This window comes from Rhea pennata, chromosome 2 (genome assembly GCF_028389875.1).
Source record: "Rhea pennata isolate bPtePen1 chromosome 2, bPtePen1.pri, whole genome shotgun sequence".
In the NCBI taxonomy this organism is placed as follows: Eukaryota; Metazoa; Chordata; class Aves; order Rheiformes; family Rheidae; genus Rhea; species Rhea pennata.
The window spans coordinates 164,640,731-164,660,851 of NC_084664.1; the positions used below are offsets into that span (position 1 = coordinate 164,640,731).

A 20,121-nucleotide genomic window follows, 5' to 3' on the forward strand; every position below is an offset into this window, starting at 1 on the left:
ACGTAGCTATGGAAGAAATATTGAAGTCAAGTCTCATACAATCACTAGCAACATGTACTATTTCAAACTTTTTATTAAATATAGGTAGATTTCTCCCCATACCTCATGCACAGTCACTCAGGTTTCTCCTACTGGGAGGTTTTCCCAGAATTCTACTTCTTGAGTGATAAGAAAGCTTATTTTTAGCCTAAACTTGTATTTGTTAGTTCTTTGTTCTCATTATCTTTTCTTTTGAAAAATCTCTTTTCTGTTATCTGATATTTTTTTTCTTTCTCTGTGGTATTCTTTTATGGACCTCAATCACAACCCATTCCAGCCTTCATTGTGATACATTGAAGATACCAAACGCTTTTAGTTTCCTATTATAAAATAGATTCTCCATTTCATATCTCTCTTACTGCGGATTCATGCACCTGTTGTACTTGAATTCAACTTTGTTGACTGGATGACAGACCAGAGCTTATTCAAACTTCATTACACTAAATTCTGTAGTTTTCCTTCTACTTCAGATGTAGTAGTTTGTGTTCACGAATATGAATTCTCTTTAGCTATATTGCTTTTGTTCCTGCATTCGGTATCAGCATCCTTACTGAGTTCTGCCCTCCAGACTATTTTGTGTACTGAAACATGTCTATGCTTGTATGCTTTAAAATAAGTGGTGCCAGGTTTAGTGCAAGAATTTTCCATCTGTCTTGTTGTCACCTTGGACAAATACTTTCCCAGTGTATTGTCTGCCCTCAGCAGCACTGTTTGAAAATGAAGCACAAGTCTTAATTGAGGCTAGGCAATGAAACAGATTTTTTTAAAAAAAGTCATAAATTCTCTATTCCTGTCAATCTTTCAATTCCATATTAAATGATGTGCTTAAATGGACCTTTAGAACAATTAAATTATTGGGCTGATGAGCTTTTCTAGGTGAAATTTTGTAGTTAGAATGATGTAAAATAGACAATTTTAACAATTCAGAATGAAAAAAATCAATAAGAATAGGAATAAAAATATTTGCATTTCCAATGGGATTCTGAATTCCTCCCATTGCTTTTCAATATTTATCTAGCCAATTCTTTTCAGGATCCTCTCTCTTAATATCAACATTTCCATCACTGTGTCAAATCTGGATGCCCTGAGCATCCAGTGAGGAAAACGTACTAGCTTCTTAAGTCCCTGTTTCTGGAATTCACTAATGAAAGAACTAATTACATCTGTATGAACCCAGAGATTTATATTCCTAGTGTAAAATTCCTCATCAACATGAATATTTTTTTAAAAAAAAATGCATCCTTTTTTCATCCTCACTTAATGCAGTGTTGTCCAAAGACTTGGAATCTCTGTGGGGAAAGGGGCCTGTAGGGATACAGAAGAGTATTTAGCATTGCAGTTCCCCTGTCCTGTCCTATTCTTAATGCTCTTGTCACTCTCTGGGACTTACAAGCCTTTCTTATTTGACTCTCCCTCTGCTTAGTAGTAAGCTGGATGGAGAGGTGTCAAGTAGGAAGGGGGTAAAGTGCTTGACTCCTGTGTTCTCTACCTACCACCCTATCCTGCAAGTATCCATTCTGTTGGTAACTAAAAAAATCATCTGAAAGGAGGAAGAAACAAGATCAGAGCCAGAAGAGTCTTCTGTTCGTTCCCAGCAGGCTGCCCCTGTCTTTCCTTCATATTCCTTTTTCCATTGTTTGTTTTTAATTTAGTTCTCAACAGCTCATGCAATAATCCCCAACCTTCTGTTTGCTCACTGATACTTGCAACATAACCCCTGTCCTCATGAGTTACTGCTTACTGAAGCCAGACAGATTTAGCTCTTCTAATCTTTGCTGGTGAGTCAGTGCCTCTGGCCCCTGAACTGTACATGCCTCTTCTATAAGTACCCTCTGTTTGGTTGAGGTGTTCCTGGAACAAAGGTGCACAGAGTTGAATATGCATCTGTGTGAAGACATATCTAATGCTGAGTTTGAGGGATTTTCTTCTGTATTGCTGTTGGGATGGCTGTAAGATTTGAAAGTCCATACCTGAGTGAGACCTAGTGATTCTTGCTCTGCTATTTTCCCAGCTTCTTGTAGTCTGTAGTTTAGGATCTTTGAAATGTTCTTACCATTAAAGTAGATACAGGGAAGCTGCTGCCAATGGCTGATTTCTGTAGTTCCATTCATGCATTTGATTCCCACACTATTATGTGGCAATAAGTTGTGCAGTTTAATTGTGCTTTGTGCTAAAAAGCATTTCTTATAAGCCTACTGCTGAAGTTTCATTGGGTATCATTAATTCCTTTGTTTTCAAATATGGATTAGTCATTTACTGTAATGTCATTAATGGCATGAAGAAAGTAAATATATCTCTATCCTTTAGATATAGTTCTCCCCCCTTCAAAGAATCCTCGCTTCCCCTCATACGGAACTATTCAACATTTATTCTGTGAGTGATTTGTGTTAAGATCAGGCCTGATAAAGATCTCTGCAGAATGCTACCTGGTTCTCCACTAGTACTTGATCTCTGCTAGTTCTTAGCTTGTATAATGTACACTTAAAAACAGCATCATATGATGTCAGTAAGAATGTCTTGTGATAACAAGTTTCATGTTTTACAAAAGTCTGCTTGTTGTACATCTATACTATATCAGCCAAGTTTAAAACTTTATCAAAGAATGAAATAGTGCTGCTTTTATATATATGTGTGTGTGTGGGTGTGTGTGGTTTTTGCAAGACCTAAGTTTTGTAAAATTCAGCTGCTTCGCATGATTTGTGTTTCTGTCTACCTAGTAAGAAGCATATATGCTAGCTCTTAAATTACTTTTCTCAAATTCATGCTAGCATGACTGGCCCATAGTGACAGGTATTGTTCTGTGTAACCTCTTTAACCGTGCAATATAAATGCTGTCTCAGAGTATCAAGGTTTTAGAATTTAATAGAATCGTAGAATCATAGAATCAGTAAGGTTGGAAGGGACCTCTGGAGATCATCTAGTGCAACCTCCCTGCTCAGCAGGGTCACCTACAGCATGTTAGGCAGGGTTGCTTCCAGGCGGGCCTTGAAGATCTCCAGAGAAGGAGACTCCACAACCTCTCTGGGCATCCTGTTCCAGTGCTCCGTCACTCTCACAGGGAATAAATTCCTCCTCACATTCAGGCAGAGCTTCCTGTGGTTCAGCTTGTGCCTGCTTGCCTCATGTCCTGTTGCATGGGACAACTGAAAAGAGTTTGTCCCCATCCTCTTGACACTCTCCCTTCAGGTACTTGTACACACTGATCAGATCCCCCCTCAGTCTTCTCTTCCTCAGGCTGAAGAAGCCCAGCTCTCACAGCCGTTCCTCATAGGGCAGGTGCTCCAGCGCTGTGATCAGCTTTGTAGCTCTACGCTGGCCTCTCTCCACTAGCTCCAGGTCTCTCTTGCACTGGGGAGCCCAGAACTGGACACAGGACTCGAGATGAGGCCTCACCAGGGCTGAGGAGAGGGGCAGGATCACCTCCCTCGACCTGCTGGCAACATTCTTCCTAATGCACCCCAGGAGACGATTGGCCTTCCTGGCCACAAGGGCACATTGCTGGCTCATGGTCAACTTGTCTTCCACCAGCACTCCCAGGTCCTTCTCTGCAGAGCTGCTCTCCAGAAGGTCAGCCCCCAGCTTGTACTGGTGCCTAGGATTATTTCTCCCTAGGTGCAGGACTCTGCTCTTGCCCTTGTTGAACCTCATGAGGTTTCTCTCTGCCCAGCTCTCCAGTCTGTCCAGATCTCTCTTAATGGCAGCACGGCTAATAAATACTCTATATGCAGATCAGAGATCTTGGTCACCTATTAAGACTTTTGGGTACAAGCTACCCAGACTTTCTAAGTTTAAAATAATTATTTGTTCTTTATTGATGATATTTAATGGATTCTTTAGCTGCTGATGGAGTGAAATGTGCTTTGTCATGAACATGTGATGCATGTACATCATCATACTTCTATCCAAATACAAGTCATAAGTATTTATTACATGCTTGGCTTTTCTGTGTCGCTGTTGACAAGCCAGGCCTTTTAAAGTTTTAAGTGATATAAATCCAGGGATCAGACATGCACCTGCTTCTAAATGTGTAGTGTGTTAAAGAAAAAGGTATCTGTGCAGGCAGAAACTTGCCGCCTTCTGGAAATAAAACCATAAAGCTCTCATTCCCTTGGATATGTCTGGAAGAATATCCAGCAGGCTCTGAAGTTTAACAGCTCCATGCTTTGACACTATGAATCCTGTGAATGTCTACTTTGCTACTGCTATGTCTGCTGTGCCCCTGCTAAGGGCAGGTTACAAAAATCCTTAGCTGGAAGTTTGAAGGACACAACATTGAAGAGTATTCCAGCTCTGTTAGGATAATATTCAGATATGCCCTGGCTGCTGCTGAAAAGTAAGCCTGTCCATGTGTGTTGCATTTCAAGTTTCCCTATAATAGTATGTGTTTATGTACTGCAACTTTGAAAATTTAGCAGGATCAAGTGAATCTGTTAAAAGATAGCTATATTTAAAAAAGCACAAAAATTAGATTGGGGTGGAATCATTCCTCATTTGAGTGAATTCCTCAGAAACGTACAGGCAGAAGCACAGATGGAGGTGTTGCGGGGGGCAGAGGAGAGGGGAGGGAAGTATACCTACTTCCTTGGCTTATACTTTAGTGTAATTGATGGGGAAATGGGCTTTTACTTGTCTTCAGAGGGAGTTCAGGGAGATGCAAGCATTAGGCTGAAGTGCTGGCATTTTCCATTTTCCCATTCTCCCCCTTCTCCACTAGCACTTTTCCCTGGAGAGCATGCATGCCTGCCTGTCTGGAAGGAACTAGGAAGAAACACTGGATGTGTAGCCCGGCTAATGAAGGTTTACCTGCTTTTGTTGATTTCAGGGACCATAATCAGATGAGTAACACGTTTCTAGGTGGGAAATATCTCTGATCTGTTGTTACTTGTGAGATGTACCATTGTGGGATGGGGGGGGGTGCCCTGGTTCTGAGGACCAAAATAGAAGAAGAAGAAAAAATGTAGGAAAGGCTCTGGCAGAGTGATTACAGAAACTGTTGTCCCAGGCTATTAGGACAACTGTTCACTGTGTTTCCAGAGTCTATCAGTCTAGATATCAGGAAAGTGAAGACAGCTCTGAAGCAGCCTTAGGATAGACATACTGTTGAAAGAGATAACTTATATTTTTCATGGAGAGAGGAAAAAAAAGGGGGAAAAGCAGTGTTTTGGCTATAATGTGCAACACTGAATATAAAATTGTGAAGCTCTAATAAGCTACTAGATACAGTTTCTTTTCTCTTAGGTTCATATTCACATCGTTTTTTTCATAGACTTAAAATGACCATTCACCAGTTTGATTACTTGCCACACTGTCTTTGTTTTTAGTGTTTGAAGTTTTCTTTCCAGCTTAAATATATTTATGTCTTATTCATATAAATTTGCTATTATTCCAGCAGTATCTTTAAATTTAATTAGGTCTGATTCTTCCTTGGGGTTTGGTTCTTTCAGTTTATTTTTATAGAAATGAGGCTCCTAACCCTCAGCCCAGTTGACTTTTCTGGCAAGTTTCCCCATATTTTTGATCTAGTTTCTATAAATTTGCAAAATTCATCTTTCTTTGTTGTTTATCTTTCAGTTAGTTTAAACTTAATCAACTTACTGTGCAAATGGGAAAAGAGGAAGTAGATATTTGTAGTTAGGTCCAACAGACTTCTTTACTCAAGTATCTTTATTTGATCTGTAACTTGATTCATAGTGTGCTCTCAGTAATGTACAGCTATCTCATAACCACCGTATTTCTATATCTCACCTGAGGAATGCATGTCTTTCAGTACTTGAATTTCACTCAGTCGCTAGGTTTTGCACCTGGGAAGATGTACTTTTGACTGGGCAGAATCAGGGGTTCCCTTGTGAAGCAGCTGAAAGTTGTTGTCAGCTTTATGGTTGACTAGGCATCATAGGAAATGGCAAAGAACCTTCTTCATTTCCTTTTTGTTTGTTTTGATCTTAGCAGAATGTGAAGCTCACACGGGCTCTTGCTTTGGTCATTGTAGAAAGTAAAGAAGGATTTGTGGGGAGGGGGTTAAGGAAGGCAAGTCTCCTGCTTCTTTTGCAGGCCACATTGTTGCCTGATCTAAGCCAAGAGGACATGATGTTGAAGCTAGATGCCTCTGCAGCAGCCGCTCTCTGTTCTGGACTTTGTTTCCAGATAACTGACGTCTGGAGGATAGCAAATTTAGTTCTCTCCAGATGTCTGTGTACTTTTATTTCACTTACCTCACCAGCTCCTTGGTCCTTGGCCCTGACAGATCCCCAAGAGTCCTGTATCCCACTCTTTTTCATATATCCTCCCACATGTTCCATATCATCCTTCTCATGACTGAGGTAGGCAGCATGAGCAGTTTAGGTTAGTGTCCTAAATTTAGGCAGTTTCAGTTCAAGTTTGAACAAAAGTTTTGCTTTTGGAACTTGGGCATAATTTGGTATGTGGAAGTGGGAGAGAGGAAGGAAAAGAGGCTTTTATATTGCACAGCTGTAGCCTTGAGCCTGCCTATACAGAAGGGAGATGAGAAAGGAGCCAATTGGGCAAAGCAGATGGCTTATTCAGACTTGCTCATTGACTTTGCTCTAGTGATGGAAACCAAGTGTGTGTCCAGGGTATTCTGGAAGAGGTGCAATTCTTGTTACTGCATACTACAGTGGAGTGACCCTTAATCTCCCAGTAGTTGTATGGAATTAGACCCCAAAGGGAGCCATGTGACAGAGCTGGGCTGTGATGTGAACATTATCCTTGTTTCTTTATCCAGTCCCATCACACTGTTTCTCAGTTTACTTTGTGGTGGACATCTCATTCAGATGCATTCATTACAAGCAAACTGATTCTTGTTCTTGAGATGTAGTTCAGGGCTTAGCTGTGAAAAAGACTTCTTTTGTCTAAATGTATTGTAACTTTCGTCCCTTTGAGGTACAGATACCACAGCTTACACAGATATGTGAGCAGATGCATGCATATAAATTTTGAACTCCTATGCTTGTTCTCTTATATACTCATCCCTTGCTCTTCAAGGTGATTTTGGCCTTATCCCTGTCTGCGCTGACTTGTAACCTGTGTCCATTCTCCTTTCAGCTGACACTGACTATCGTGCGGCAGACAGGGGGGCTAGGCATCAGCATCGCAGGGGGCAAGGGCTCTACCCCCTATAAGGGTGATGATGAGGTAAGACTCTAGGCTGTGTAGTTGTTGAAGCACCCACTTACAGGAACTAGTTCTCTGTAGTTAGAAATTGGATGTCCATATGTATCAGACCTGTGGCCAGGCTGGGCTTTCTCCAAGCAAGGTGGGAGCAGTCCTTGACCATTCCAGAAATGAGACTGACAGGGCTGAACAAGCTGTCGCCTCTGGAACCCAAGTTCTGGTTCCTGCAAGCTACTGACTGCATAGAGCAATAATGAGGGACAGCACCATCTTTCCCATCTGGACTCTAATGTACAGGACTCAAAAGGGGAAGGATGTGGGGTTGTCTTCTATTCATGTGGTGTCATCAGCTGTGTTATGTTCTCATCTGCTGGAAGAGGATTAAGTGTCATTCTCTTTTCCACTCTGTCACCTGTGAGATAGCCCTGCAATGGAATTTCTTTCCTCTTTAACCAATTCCTGAAGGGGGAGGTATGGCTGTCCTGTTTCCCCAATCCAGGAGATTGGATTGGTGAGGGATTTCCCCTTTCCCTGAAATTGAATGGGGCTGAATATTCTTCCACAGTCTCCAGATTTGAGGAATGGGCTTCACCTCTTCTAACATCTAATTTTTGTTTTCAGGGCATCTTTATTTCCCGTGTATCAGAGGAGGGTCCTGCAGCTCATGCAGGGGTTCGTGTTGGGGACAAGCTCCTGGAGGTAAGAACCTAGGTGCTGTGAACAAATAAATGATGAGAACTGGTAATGACTAGAGAGTGCAGGGAGAGATGAGGTATTTGTTTGCATCACAGTGGTCTGTAGGACAAATTAAGCATGAGGAGCTGTGCAAGAGGAAAACAAAATCCACAGTTTAAAGAGCTAGTTGTTTAGTTAACATTACTATTAATCCTTTGCTGTTTTATAAGTACAGAAATTGCTCCTGTGTTCGTTCCCCTAAACTCTGAAGCGTTCTCTAACCCAGGCAGGGAGAGATTCCAACGAGTGTGTGCTAGCCTCTCCAAAAGGCTGATCAGCCAGCCTCTACACCCACTGTCGGTTTCTGCTTTCTTATATGGGCAAAAGTAGACCTTGTAAGACAAATTTTTAACCAGAAGGCCTCTGATTAAGGTATTTTGTACCTGTTTCTCTTCAAATTATTTAAAAAATGATTAATTGTATAGAGCTAAGATACACCTGAGGAAGGCTTGATTGCATCATGCAGGGAAATATCTACTGTTACAATATTGGATTGAGATCAGAGAAATAATTGGCCTATATTTATAGAACTGCCTCATATTCATGAGATCTAGTATGGCCTCTAGATAAATCATGCACTCCTACTGGCTGCAGCCTACATCTTGGCCATAGAGGTCTTGGCATCTGCCTGACTATAAGTTCCATTCTTTCTCACAACTTCCTGACATTGAATGTGGTAGAAGTCACTTAAAGTGCTATATGGTTCTGTATTTTAAAGTTTTTATATTATTTTCATGAGATAAACTTGATTCTGGAGTTTCAAAAGCTGCAGTGTTCATTTGTGCAATTATCATAACATTGGCTTGATAATTTCATGAAGTCCAAAAAGGAATATCCACTTGATCATCTAGTATGATATTTTGTATATTGCAGGCCCTTAAATGTCACCCAGCATTCTTGTGCTGAATATATCATCATGTATTTTGCAGCAGAGTGACTTCAAAAAGGGAGTCAGATCTTCAAGATTTTGAGATGAGTGTTTCCTCCTTTCCCAGACAGTTAAACTGATAGCAACTTACTATTTGATAGAAAGTAGATCCATCTTTGGTTATGGCTCTCAGAAAAGACTAGTTCTTTTCATTTTTGATTTGCATTCCCCTGATGCTCATTCACCTATGTCTCCTGCAAGAGTGGATTTACCCTCATAACATTTCTCAAGAGATCTGTCATATTCCTATTAAAATACTGTGTATGTCCACAAGTAAGACATGACTGAGGCACATCAGGGTTGTGTTGAATGTGAATTGTAAGGAATACCTCTTTACCCTTAGAATAAGAGTACAAGACTTTACTCAGTGATGAAGGCCACATTGGGAAGAAATTCTTAAATACAACTAAGTAGAAGAGATGAGGTACGAACTTGTAGTGTTCAGGCTGGGAGCCAGACAATCTTTTCTGTAAGTGTGTGTTAACATGAAATGAAGCAGCTGCTGTGAAAGTAAGATTCTTCAGCTTCCTGTACCCCAACTTGGCACTTCCCCAGTCTTCTAATGTGGTAGGACTTAATCTCTGAAGTCATGGAATCAAGAGTGGAGGGAATCTGATTGCTTCCTTGAAGACTGCAGAACCTGCTGTCCTCCCTGAAAGTTCTTTACTAGTTTTGCTTGGAGGGAAAAAGAATATGTTTCAGATTATGAGGAAGTAGATGCCCTTCAACAAGAAGTCATGTCATCCTGAGTTGCAGTGAGATCTGTTAGGGGAGATAGGTTTTGGTGAGCAGTTACTTGTCTGAGGGGGTTCTTGTGGGATGTGTTTGCTGTATGTGGGGACCTTGAGGGAGAATTCCTCTAGAAGGACCTTTATATTGTTTGGCAGGGGCTGTTGTTGTGTTGTAGGCGGTGGGATAGGCATCACATGTTGTAGGAGCCTCCTGTGCTGTGTGCAGGTATGGGGAAACTCCCTTGCAGGAAGTAGATGAGGTCTGGGGTATCCCAGTGGAAACAAGTTGACAAAATAGAGCTCAGTAGGAGATCAGCTGTGTTTTTTGTGGGGCAGCAGTTTCTAAGACTGCAGCTGTCCGTGCAGACTGTTGGAAGAGGTCCCTGTGGAGTTCAGGGTTGTTGCTGACTCTGTCTATCCCTAGGTGAATGGCGTGTCCCTGCACTGTGCTGAGCATCACGTGGCAGTGGAAGCACTGCGTGGATCAGGAAGCTCCGTCTCTATGATGGTACTGCGGGAGCGGATGGTGGAGCCAGAGAATGCCATCACCGTCACACCACTGCGCCCTGAGGATGACTACAGTCCTCGTGAGAGGCGAGGTGGTCTACGCTTCCCAGAGCGGCCTGAGGGGGCACCTCCCACAGAGAGATATTCCACCTGCCTCATGCGCAATGAGAAGGGTCTGGGCTTCAGCATTGCTGGTGGCAAAGGCTCCACACCCTACCGGGCTGGTGACACGGTCAGTGATGATCACCTGGGAATGATGGTGCATAATCACCAAATCTCTGCATAGGCTGTGAGAGCAATGCAGACTCTTCCCCACTTTTGGCAGGAAGCAGCAGCATGGCCCAGGAACTCCACGGCTGGTGGGCTGGGCAGGCACTTTTATCTTCCCTGTGCTGAGAGGCAAAATCTATTCTAAGCTGGGGATGGAAAGAAGCTGAGAAAGAGGTGGGACTGAGGCTCATGATCCAAGCCAGTGACATTTAATCCTGCCTCTGTCCTCTTGACTACATATATTCCGGGCTCATGGCCACATAAAGGCTTTTCTGCGGCTGAAGGTTTTGCAGGTGGCTCTAGACGCAGAAGAGGATTTGTGTGCAGAGTGAGGAATGAAGGGGAAGTGCCAGGGCAAAGGAGGAGGAGTCTGCTGATGGAAAGAAGTTGAGACTTACCTAGTGCCAGGGAGCAATTCTGGGAGGCAAAGGCTCTGGTAAGGGGAAACATAGGCTGTTCTGACCTTCCTGACTGTATTTCAGGGGATCTTTATCTCACGGATTGCAGAAGGTGGTGCCGCCCATCGGGACGGGACTTTGCACGTAGGAGACCGGGTCATCTCGGTGAGTATGGGTGTATGGGGAAGGGCAGGAGAGTCTGGCAAGGGGTCTGGTTTGTTGCTGTCTGGGTAGCAAACACAAGTACGACTCCCTGTCCTTCCTCAGACAGGAGCTGTTTTCCTGTCACTGAAGCTGGAGTTTTGGAGTCCTTTTCTTCAGCTCCCTGGCCATCTGGGAGAGCATTTAAATCTTGATGGTTCTGCCCCTGCCAGTCACCAGCTTGTGACTGGCAGTGGGTGTAGTTAATTGCTCCCCTTTTTCCCACAAGCGCTGCATGTGAGTATTTCCCCCAAAGGACTGCATGCAGCAATGCAGGCTGCAGTGGAGAGAGATGATACTATGGTACTGCCCTGGCCTGGGTCTCCTTCCAGAGCCTTGTAGGACAGCTTTGGAGACCTCTCCTGCAGTGCTCTAGGACGTGTGGGAAGGGAAACCCTTCTGGGGCATGGTGGACAACTGGTCCCTGTGGAAAGCAAGGTGGCAGGGGTCAGTGCAGGCTGGAGAGAAGGGGAACTAACTGAGAGTGCTGTGGAATTGGGCCGTGCATATTGCAGTCCATTCCCCAGTCTTTTGTTTGAAACTCTGGCACCAAGTTTCCATACTGTTTGTGTCAGCGGTATGAATCTGACTGCTGCCTTTAACCATCAAGTCTCTCTGCCTTATGTGTCACTTGCTCCCCCTCTTGTGGCGAGTCTGCTGAGTCTCCTCACCCTCTTCCCAAGCTCGCATGCTGCCTCTGAGTGAATGAAAGCTCCTGCATCCCTAGTGCTGGTGGTGGGTTTCCAATGCAGCTGCTGTGGTAAGAGCACGTGTTACCACAGGGCTGGTGTGTGTAAACACTGATACAGCCTTGTCAGTGCTGGCTTCTGTCTGCTCTATCCCTAGGCTGGGGGCTGTGTTGTATTCTCTCTGGCTCTAAATTTTAATGGAGTTCTGGCTTAGGTCTGGCATTCCTACTTTGACAGGGGACCTGAAATGGTACAGCTTCTCTCCTTCCTTGCTAGTGTTACCTTCTGCCCCCAAAATCAAGAAATTACAATGCCAGCTAGCCTAATTTGTTTTGTTTTACTTCATCTTTTGATGCTCCACTGGTATGGAGGCATGACTGAGAGACATAATTCCTGGCATCCAACCCATTGTATGGTGTTGACTGGCTGTACCTGTGGCAAGAAAGAGACAGAAGATTGCAGAGTAGAGTCTGAAGTGAAACCTGCTTTTGTTCACCCTCCACCCCAACACTAACCCTCCATTAGTAGCTATATTTGTTTCTATGGGCAGCTTCTTAGGAAAAGCAGATCTGATTCCTGAGAAACAGCTTGCAGTTGTTTTCAGACTGCTTTGTATGGGCTCAAGGCTTATAGAACTCAGGAGCATTAATAGATTTTGATATGGATTAAGGCCTTGCTGTCATTGGTCCTCTGACACACCTTGCTGTCATGAAGGGCACAGTGTTATTGCATAGACAGGAAATATGTCCATGCTTGAGAGCATGGTCCTTTGCTCTCAAGGACATAGCCCATGTTGAAGTATGTGCAGTAATAAGAGATGTAGTGCTGAGCATCAGCTACAGCTCCAATGCTTTGATTAGTGTGATAGGAACAAATTATCATCTTCTGCGGAAATACTTGCCTAGTCTGGGCTTTTCACATAACTTCCTGTGCCTCCCCACAAGTGTCTGACCTTACCATCTCTATCAGCCTTGCTTCTTGGCAGTAGCTGCCATTCTGCTTTTCCCATTTGTGGGGTTTACTGCTAAATAGGATGTCCCTCCTTGGTGGGAGGTAGTGTTGTATCTTGAGGCCTCTCATATCTTCTGGGAGGTATTTGTCCTCAAGAATATCTGCTTATTGTAAGAGAGGTGGAAGCAGCTCTATGTGTTTTATCCTGTCTGTGGCCATGTCTCGTGCTAGCTTAGACCTGTGGTACTGCTCTGGCCCAGTGGTATAGGATGTTGAGAGTGTTCACTACAGAACAGTGCACAGCTAACATCGTATAAATTCACTGTTTACTGCAACTCTCTCCAGGCAGTGATTGGCCATTGTTATTGGAAAGATTTTTAGTATGTGGTGATTCCTGGGATGTACTGTGCACGTTGCAGATGATCCCCTAGATTTGCATGAGGGAAGCAACAGGGCCCTGGCAGGATACAGGCAGTTTCATATGTCCCATCTGCCAAGGCCACAGTCTCCCAGTCATGCCTCTGTTCTCACTTTGCCAAAGAATTTTTGTTTTCTTAAGAAAAGAAATACAGCGCAGCTTCCTATTCTCATCCTGTGCTCGAAGCCATCCTGGACTTCTCTGCAGGGAAGGACAGGGATAACTCCTTTTATTTGCTTCAGGGAGCTTTGAGTATATGGATTGAAGAGCCCAGCCTAGATCTCTCTTCAAAGATAACACCCCACAAATCTCACCTGTGATTGACTACTTACTCTCCAGCCCTCCTCATATTCTAGCCTCTCTTGTGAAAGACGCCCTAGTATAGCTCTGTGGTGGATATCATAAGAGTCATCTTGGTAGCAAAAGACCTAGGACAGGGAGCTGCAAGGGGGAAGTGTTAGACAGTTTGAGTCATCAGATAAGAGTCCAGCAGGAAAGGTGCTGAAGTGGAAGTGGTGGCTAAGGAAAGGCAGTTTGTTGTGACAGGTTTGGGAGCAGAACGAAGAAAATTGGTTTTGGAGTGATTGAAGGCAATAGTAGCATCAGACAGTAGATGAGGGCCCTAGTGAGAGCAGTCTGGTCACAAAGTTTTCCAGAGATCTATAGCTCCTTGGGACACAGAACCATGTGTGCAACTGGTAAAGGACAGATGATACCTTTTCATTACCCTTGGGCACTGAGTAGCCAAACTGCTCTGATTGGCCTTATTTTCTTCCTAAGCAGAGGCATGGTGATAAAGGCCACTGAAAGGTAGCTGTCCAAAAGCTTAAAAGGCAGCATAACTTGCTGGGCAATGGAGAAGTTCATGAGGAAAATGCTGTCAAGGGCTACTATATGATATACCTCTGACTTGGAGAGTTCCTGTGTTCCCAGCTCATTAGTTACCTGTAGAAGTACTGTGGTATACTTGTGGTTTGGCCAAGCCTGATCATTCTTTTGTTCTTATCAGTGGTGGAATGATAACAGAGAATGGTTTTCAGATCTACTACTACAGATCTGTCTCTGGAAGCTATTGGGCCTTGATCTGGTGAAAAGAGCCTCATGGCTCAGTCTTTCTCTTGTGTGTCATCTTTGTTAAAAATTGATGGATCTGGAGGACTGAAAGGGTTCCTCCTTTGCAACCTACTGGATGCAAGGCTGCAGTTTCTCCCCATTCCCAGGTCTAGCTGCATTAACAAGGCTGAGTGCAAAAGCTGAAAGGGCACACATGTTTACACACACTCCTACACACTGTCGATGTAGCTAGCCACAGATTTACACCGACAGGAAGGAGGACAGTACCTCTATGGGTGCCCACATAAATAAAAACAGCCCTCAAATGGGGCATGAACAACACAATTGACTTGAGTTTATTCCTTCTTGGTGGTTAATCATGTTTAAAGTTTGTTAGTGAAACGTATACGTACACTCCCTCACTTAACTCACATGAATGTTCACATTTACATGTCTCTTCAGTCTTTGGGCCGGATGTTGGATCTTTCCAGATTCTAGTTCACTACTTAGCATCTTGTCTAGCTTTAAGTTCACTAGTTCACTAGCAGATCTCTCCGTATCTGTTTTGCACATGCTCACACGGAGAATAGAGTGCAGACTCATGGTAGATAGGAATCATGTTTAATAAAAGTATATAGAGCAGCCTTTGGTGATCATGCACAGGCCTTGACCAGAAAAATGTATCAACCAGCAGCCTGTTTACATGTAATCACCCTCTTTTATTCTCCACCATTTCTATTTTCCCGTGCTGCTTTCTCTCTGATCCACTTTGTCCCCTCACTTTCCCCCACTTTGGATTCTTCCCATAAATATCACATAATGAGTTTTGCACATTCCCACAATCACCCTTAGAACTTGCTGTAGTAAGTTTTTTTTTTCTCATGAGACCTGTTTCGATAACCCATTATAACCTTTTTTTCTGTCATATTATTGGTTAATAAATTTTTGGTCAAACCAAATTCAAAAAGAATCAAGGTTATCTTTAAGTGATTCCTTTAATGATCTGTCCATCGGTGTCTTGCTGGTCTTACTGTCTCTGTTATCTGCCATTCATTAGGGTTTGTGTATCTGTGTGGTTATTTCTTCTCTCCTGCTTATTGCCTTCTCTTTTACATTAAACTGCCATTGTCAGGTTCCCAACCTCTTCTGTCATGTGTATGCAGGCTGGCGTGTCTTCGTGTCCTTCTGTTAAGTCAGGTATGGTCTGTACCAAAGGTGCCCTTTTGGGGACCTGTCTCTCCTCTCTAAGAGGAGAGATTAGGGGGCTGAGCGTTTCCTGTCTATGTCACACTTAGGAGTATAAGTTTGTCTCACCTATCTTTTTTTGGTATGACCAGAAGATAGCTCTGGTAAGCAGGCTATATTGCTGAGAGCCGTAAGTAGGGTGACAAAGACCTTGCTTTAATCTGAAGCTTCTTGGTCTTAAGAGGACTATCACACTTGGCTGTGGATTGTATAGAGGCAAGTCTGGTGAGAATGATGATAGTGTTTGTGCAAGTTCTGGACAAAGTGTTTCCAGACTGTGTACAGTTAGCTTTGCCCAAGAACTGCTTTCTCACAAGGGATCTGAGGACTAGTTTTAATATTTCTAGGAATCAGGCAGCAAGGAATCATGCCATGGAATCCAATTGCTTGCTGCGGCTGGTATAGTCATATTATTGTTTCATAAGCTGATCAAACTCCATCTTAATAGCTGTTATTTTCGTGTCCTCACTGTTCGTTTTGGGAAGCTGTTCTAGAACATAAGGATTAGAAAACTTTTAACTTTCAATTTCAACTTTTTCTTGGAAAGTTTGGTCCTGTTGGCAGCATTCTTCTAGCTTAGCTCTCTGCTCAATATTCTGTCCCTCCTACACTCATGCAGAACAGTCATATCCCTTCTGGGCCTTTGATATTCTAGTCAAGCTCTTTTAAGTCTTGTTCTTCCTAAGGCAGACTCTCTGTTCTTCTGCCTAGTAGCTCTTCTCTATGTATATGTTAACTCGTGTAAGATTTTTTTTAATATGAATGATGAGAACAGTATACAGTTTTTCAGATGAGTTCCCATCAATGGCTTGTACAAATGACATTGCTGCTTCCAAATATGTGCTGAAATACCTCTTTATCCAAAGCATCGTATCTTTTGCTGGTTTCATAGCAGGATTGTAGTTGTGTTCTTGAAATTACTTGGCATAACATATTGGATAATGTTTTCTTGCCCCAAAGAATGATAGTTTTCTTTTTGCATCAGCCGGCCAGTCACTGTTGACTGATAGAACCTCTTTCTCAGTGTTTCTAAATCTTTTGATATGTATGCTTTCATGTGTTAAAACTGGCAGCATAGGACAAGCCTCCCTGAACTGCCCTGACCTTGCTTAGCATGGGTGGGCAGCAGCTCAGTGGATAGCCACAGGTCCTGTCACACAGCATATCATGTCCTTCAGTACTTCATTGCCTGCTACTAGGCTCTTGAACATGATTGATGAGGGAAAATGGCCCGAACAGTGGCAAATGTTTCTGTTGCACATTACTGTGATCTGACACTTCTGGGAATTAATGCTCTACTCTGCCTTCTTCCCATGTTAAGATCTTTTGACTCATTCTTTTAATATAGCCCCTTGTGCTTCTTTCATCGTGAACCAGCAGGCAAACCGGAATGCAAAGCCACGACAGTGATAGGTAGTCTCCTGATAATGAGTGGACCAGAGCATAATCTTGGCAATAGCTATCTTTGTAGGCAGAGCATGATACTGGGTCTTCATGGTCCCCTGGAACATCACTGATGCTGTTATATCTTGGAGGTGTGCAGGGAAAGTGGGAAGGGGGTTGGTGAACTGGCTAAAGAAAGACTTGCAGTCTGGCTGGATATATGCAGGTATCTGTGTCCCTTTGTCACAGGAGCAGGGTAAGCTATGGTGTCCTTTGGCATAACCTTTAGTAGACTTTTGAGGAGGGGCAGGATTCTAGCAGAATGGGCTCCTTTAGGGTGCTTAGCCAAATGCTTAAAACAACAGAGTGTACTTGGGTAATGCTCTGACACTGAGTTTGCGGGTTGTTCTAGATCAATGGGGTAGACATGACAGAAGCCAGGCATGATCAGGCAGTAGCGCTGCTTACCGCATCCTCCCCCACCATCGTGCTGCTGGTAGAGAGAGAGGGTGCAGAGCAGCTCAGCGAGGGAGACTCACCAGGGGTGCCACGAGTGCGCATGCACTCCCCACCACCACCTCCGAGCCATGGGGAGACCCCACCTGAGGAGACACCTTCACTGCAAAGGAACCATCTGTCTAAAGGCCTGGAGGATCAGTACCCGATTGAGGTGAGTCTGACAGCTGGAATATGTGAGTGGTGTAACACTGAGTGTTTTTTGTTTGAGAAGGTGATCAGCCTGATGAGGGCTGGCCTGCTGAGTTATTGGGACATTGAGAAATAATGGGGAGCTCCCTTGTACTTTGGGAGCTTCCTTGTGCTCATTAACTCAGAACATCCCCAACTCCATGTTTTTCAGTGTCTTTGATCCTTATGTGATATCCTTTATTCTCTGTAACTCTGCTTCTTTTTCCCTCAAGGAGATTCACCTTGTAAAAGCAGGTGGTCCCCTGGGACTCAGCATTGTAGGAGGTAGTGACCATTCAAGCCATCCATTTGGGATTCACGAACCAGGTGTCTTCATATCAAAGGTAGGGACCTGCTGTGTAGGCAGCCCAGCAGTGGACATCCCTCAAGTGCTTAATTATTGGGGCTAAGAAGAAGGATTTTGATGCAAGGGTCTGAGAAGTACAGTGTAGATTAAAAAACAAAAAGCAGGGAATAGGGAGGAAGGATTCATACATGTATAAAGAGTTAGTTTGTATAAGATGTACTGCTGCTGTTTTAGAAATTGTATGATACTTAAATCCAAACAAACCTATATAACTCATGCTGAACTGTTTTGAGGAGTTAGCTTTTGAAGCTTCTCTTAGCTTTTAATGAATCCTGGAAAGATGTGGACATTCAGAAAACTGGCTGTTACTCAAAAAGTGTCAGTGGGATGAATGTGTAATGAAGAAAAAAACAGGAGTGCCCTCCAGTGTCCAGGCCAATGTTCATTTGACCCAGTGTTCTGGGTCATAAAAGGTCCTTTCCTCCCATCCTGTGGAGACTCAGTCTCTGTGATAGCCTTTAGGGTGGGACCTTGTCAAGGGTTTTTGGAAATCCATGTTATGGCTACTAGATCGTTTCAGCTGTGGGTGTACTGATTCCTTCACAAAGCTTCAACAGGTCAGTGAAGCAAGATTTCCTTTTACTGGAGCCAGCCTAACTCTTTCCTAACAAAGCATGTTTATCCACATGCACACAAATTTTACTCTTTACTGTTGACCCTGTCATTTTACCAGGAATAGAAGTTAGGTTAGTCGGTCTATAGCTCTCAAGATCCTTTTACAGCATTGTACTGATTGTTACAGTGGCCATTTGTAATGATAGATCATGCACTTTGGACAAGCGCACTGCAATTTCACATTTGTGGTCCTTCAGAACTTTTGGAAGAAAGCTATCTTCTGGTTAGTCTGGCATCAGTCATAGGCAAAATAATGGAAAGGCTTGCACGGGGTTTGGTCAGATCAAAATACTGATATCAGAACATACAAACACGTTGAATGACATTGTAAAACAAATCTTTCTTTCTTTGCCAGTGTTATATTTTAATTGATAAAGACAGCTTGATAAAAGTAACCTTTATAAGACAATTGCTGTATTATCTTCTAATTAGAAGTTAATGCTATGTAATAGCAGAAGACACATTAAAAGAACTTGGAACTGGATGGCAGTTTTCAAGGAGCAGCTATCTGTAGGATGTCGTTGAATGGGAGTGTCTCTGGGGGGAGTTTTTAGGGATTTATACCAGACCTGATGGTATTCAGTAGTAGCAGTGCTGTTGAAGTAGATCTCTAGTTGCAGCCAATAAAATTTATGTAAAAATATAGACAACATAGTATGAAGAGAGTAGGAGTAATGAGGAGAAAAGAGAATTTGATCACATTTTCTGTTCAGATACTTTAATGTAACTGAACATGAGCATTTATATCTATACTGTGTTGTGGTGTTATTTTCTGAAAAGCAAAAACTTAGAAAAGCATGGGAGCATCATAACAAACAAACTACAGCATGGATTCTTGGTGGAAAACAATTGTCCACATGATCTTGGGCATACAGTATGGGATAGTAAAGGGACCAAAGCTTCCTTTGAAAGTCAAAACCTTCATCCACTTGAACTATTTGCAGTATTAGAAGATGTTAAATATGCAGAAGAGGAAATAAAAGCTACAAAGATGATTCAAGAGCTGGAGAAGATGTCATATAGTGACAGACTTTTACCTTCTTGTGGAGAAATTGTAAAGTACTTAAAAATGCTTTTTCCAAATGAGAAAAATAAAAACAGGGGCTTAAAAAAGGTGTCAGACAATAGTGGGCTGAAAACTGAGGAAAGAATAATTACTCACTGAGAAAATTATCAAGGGTGATCATAGTTCTTGCAGGCATCACCACCTTCAGATTGAGATTAGATGTTCATCTGAGAGATAACTGTGTTAAAACATGGTACTGAGCTTAGAGCAGGAGATGGTAGTGGTGTTGAGTGACCTGTGATAATCTTCCAAGATGTGTTAGATGACTTCTTCCGACTTTAATAATATAAATGAAAATCCCACTTGAATGGCATCCTATAGCAAGTAAGTGGTACTACTAGCAGTACTAGTTATATCAAGGTTTGTCAGATGACTGAAAACTTCTGTTTCCTTTTTGCTTGTGTCACAGACTCCTTGCTCTCCTGATGTATGAGCAATTTAAACTTGTAGTCTTTGTGACATCAGCTCGTTTTGGCTGGGTTTGTATCTCTCTGGCTACTATCTTATCATCCAAGATTCTAATGATTTAGCACTTTATTCCAATGCCTCAGAAGCCTCCATATTAAAAAGAGAGAGAGAGAGAGAGAGAGGGTTCTGTGTGACTGCATGTCGATGCACACACAACATGCTTAGAGGATAGAATTTACGATGGCTTTCTAAAAGTCATTAATGTGCTAGCTCACCAAGCAGATTCTTCACAGATACAT

At 42.9% G+C, this 20,121-nt stretch overlaps 1 protein-coding gene across 21 annotated transcripts in view; it reads left to right on the top strand.

The window, feature by feature from the left end:
* SCRIB (scribble planar cell polarity protein) overlaps positions 1-20,121 on the top strand; it is a 118,044-nt gene that overhangs the window by 47,555 nt on the left and 50,368 nt on the right. For all 21 annotated transcript variants that reach the window (XM_062570816.1, XM_062570797.1, XM_062570803.1 and 18 more), the window contains 6 exons: positions 7,102-7,191; positions 7,792-7,869; positions 9,989-10,303; positions 10,824-10,904; positions 17,092-17,349; positions 17,600-17,710. In XM_062570816.1, the coding sequence (XP_062426800.1) occupies positions 7,102-7,191; positions 7,792-7,869; positions 9,989-10,303; positions 10,824-10,904; positions 17,092-17,349; positions 17,600-17,710 (933 nt within the window). The remainder of the gene's footprint in view (positions 1-7,101; positions 7,192-7,791; positions 7,870-9,988; positions 10,304-10,823; positions 10,905-17,091; positions 17,350-17,599; positions 17,711-20,121) is intronic.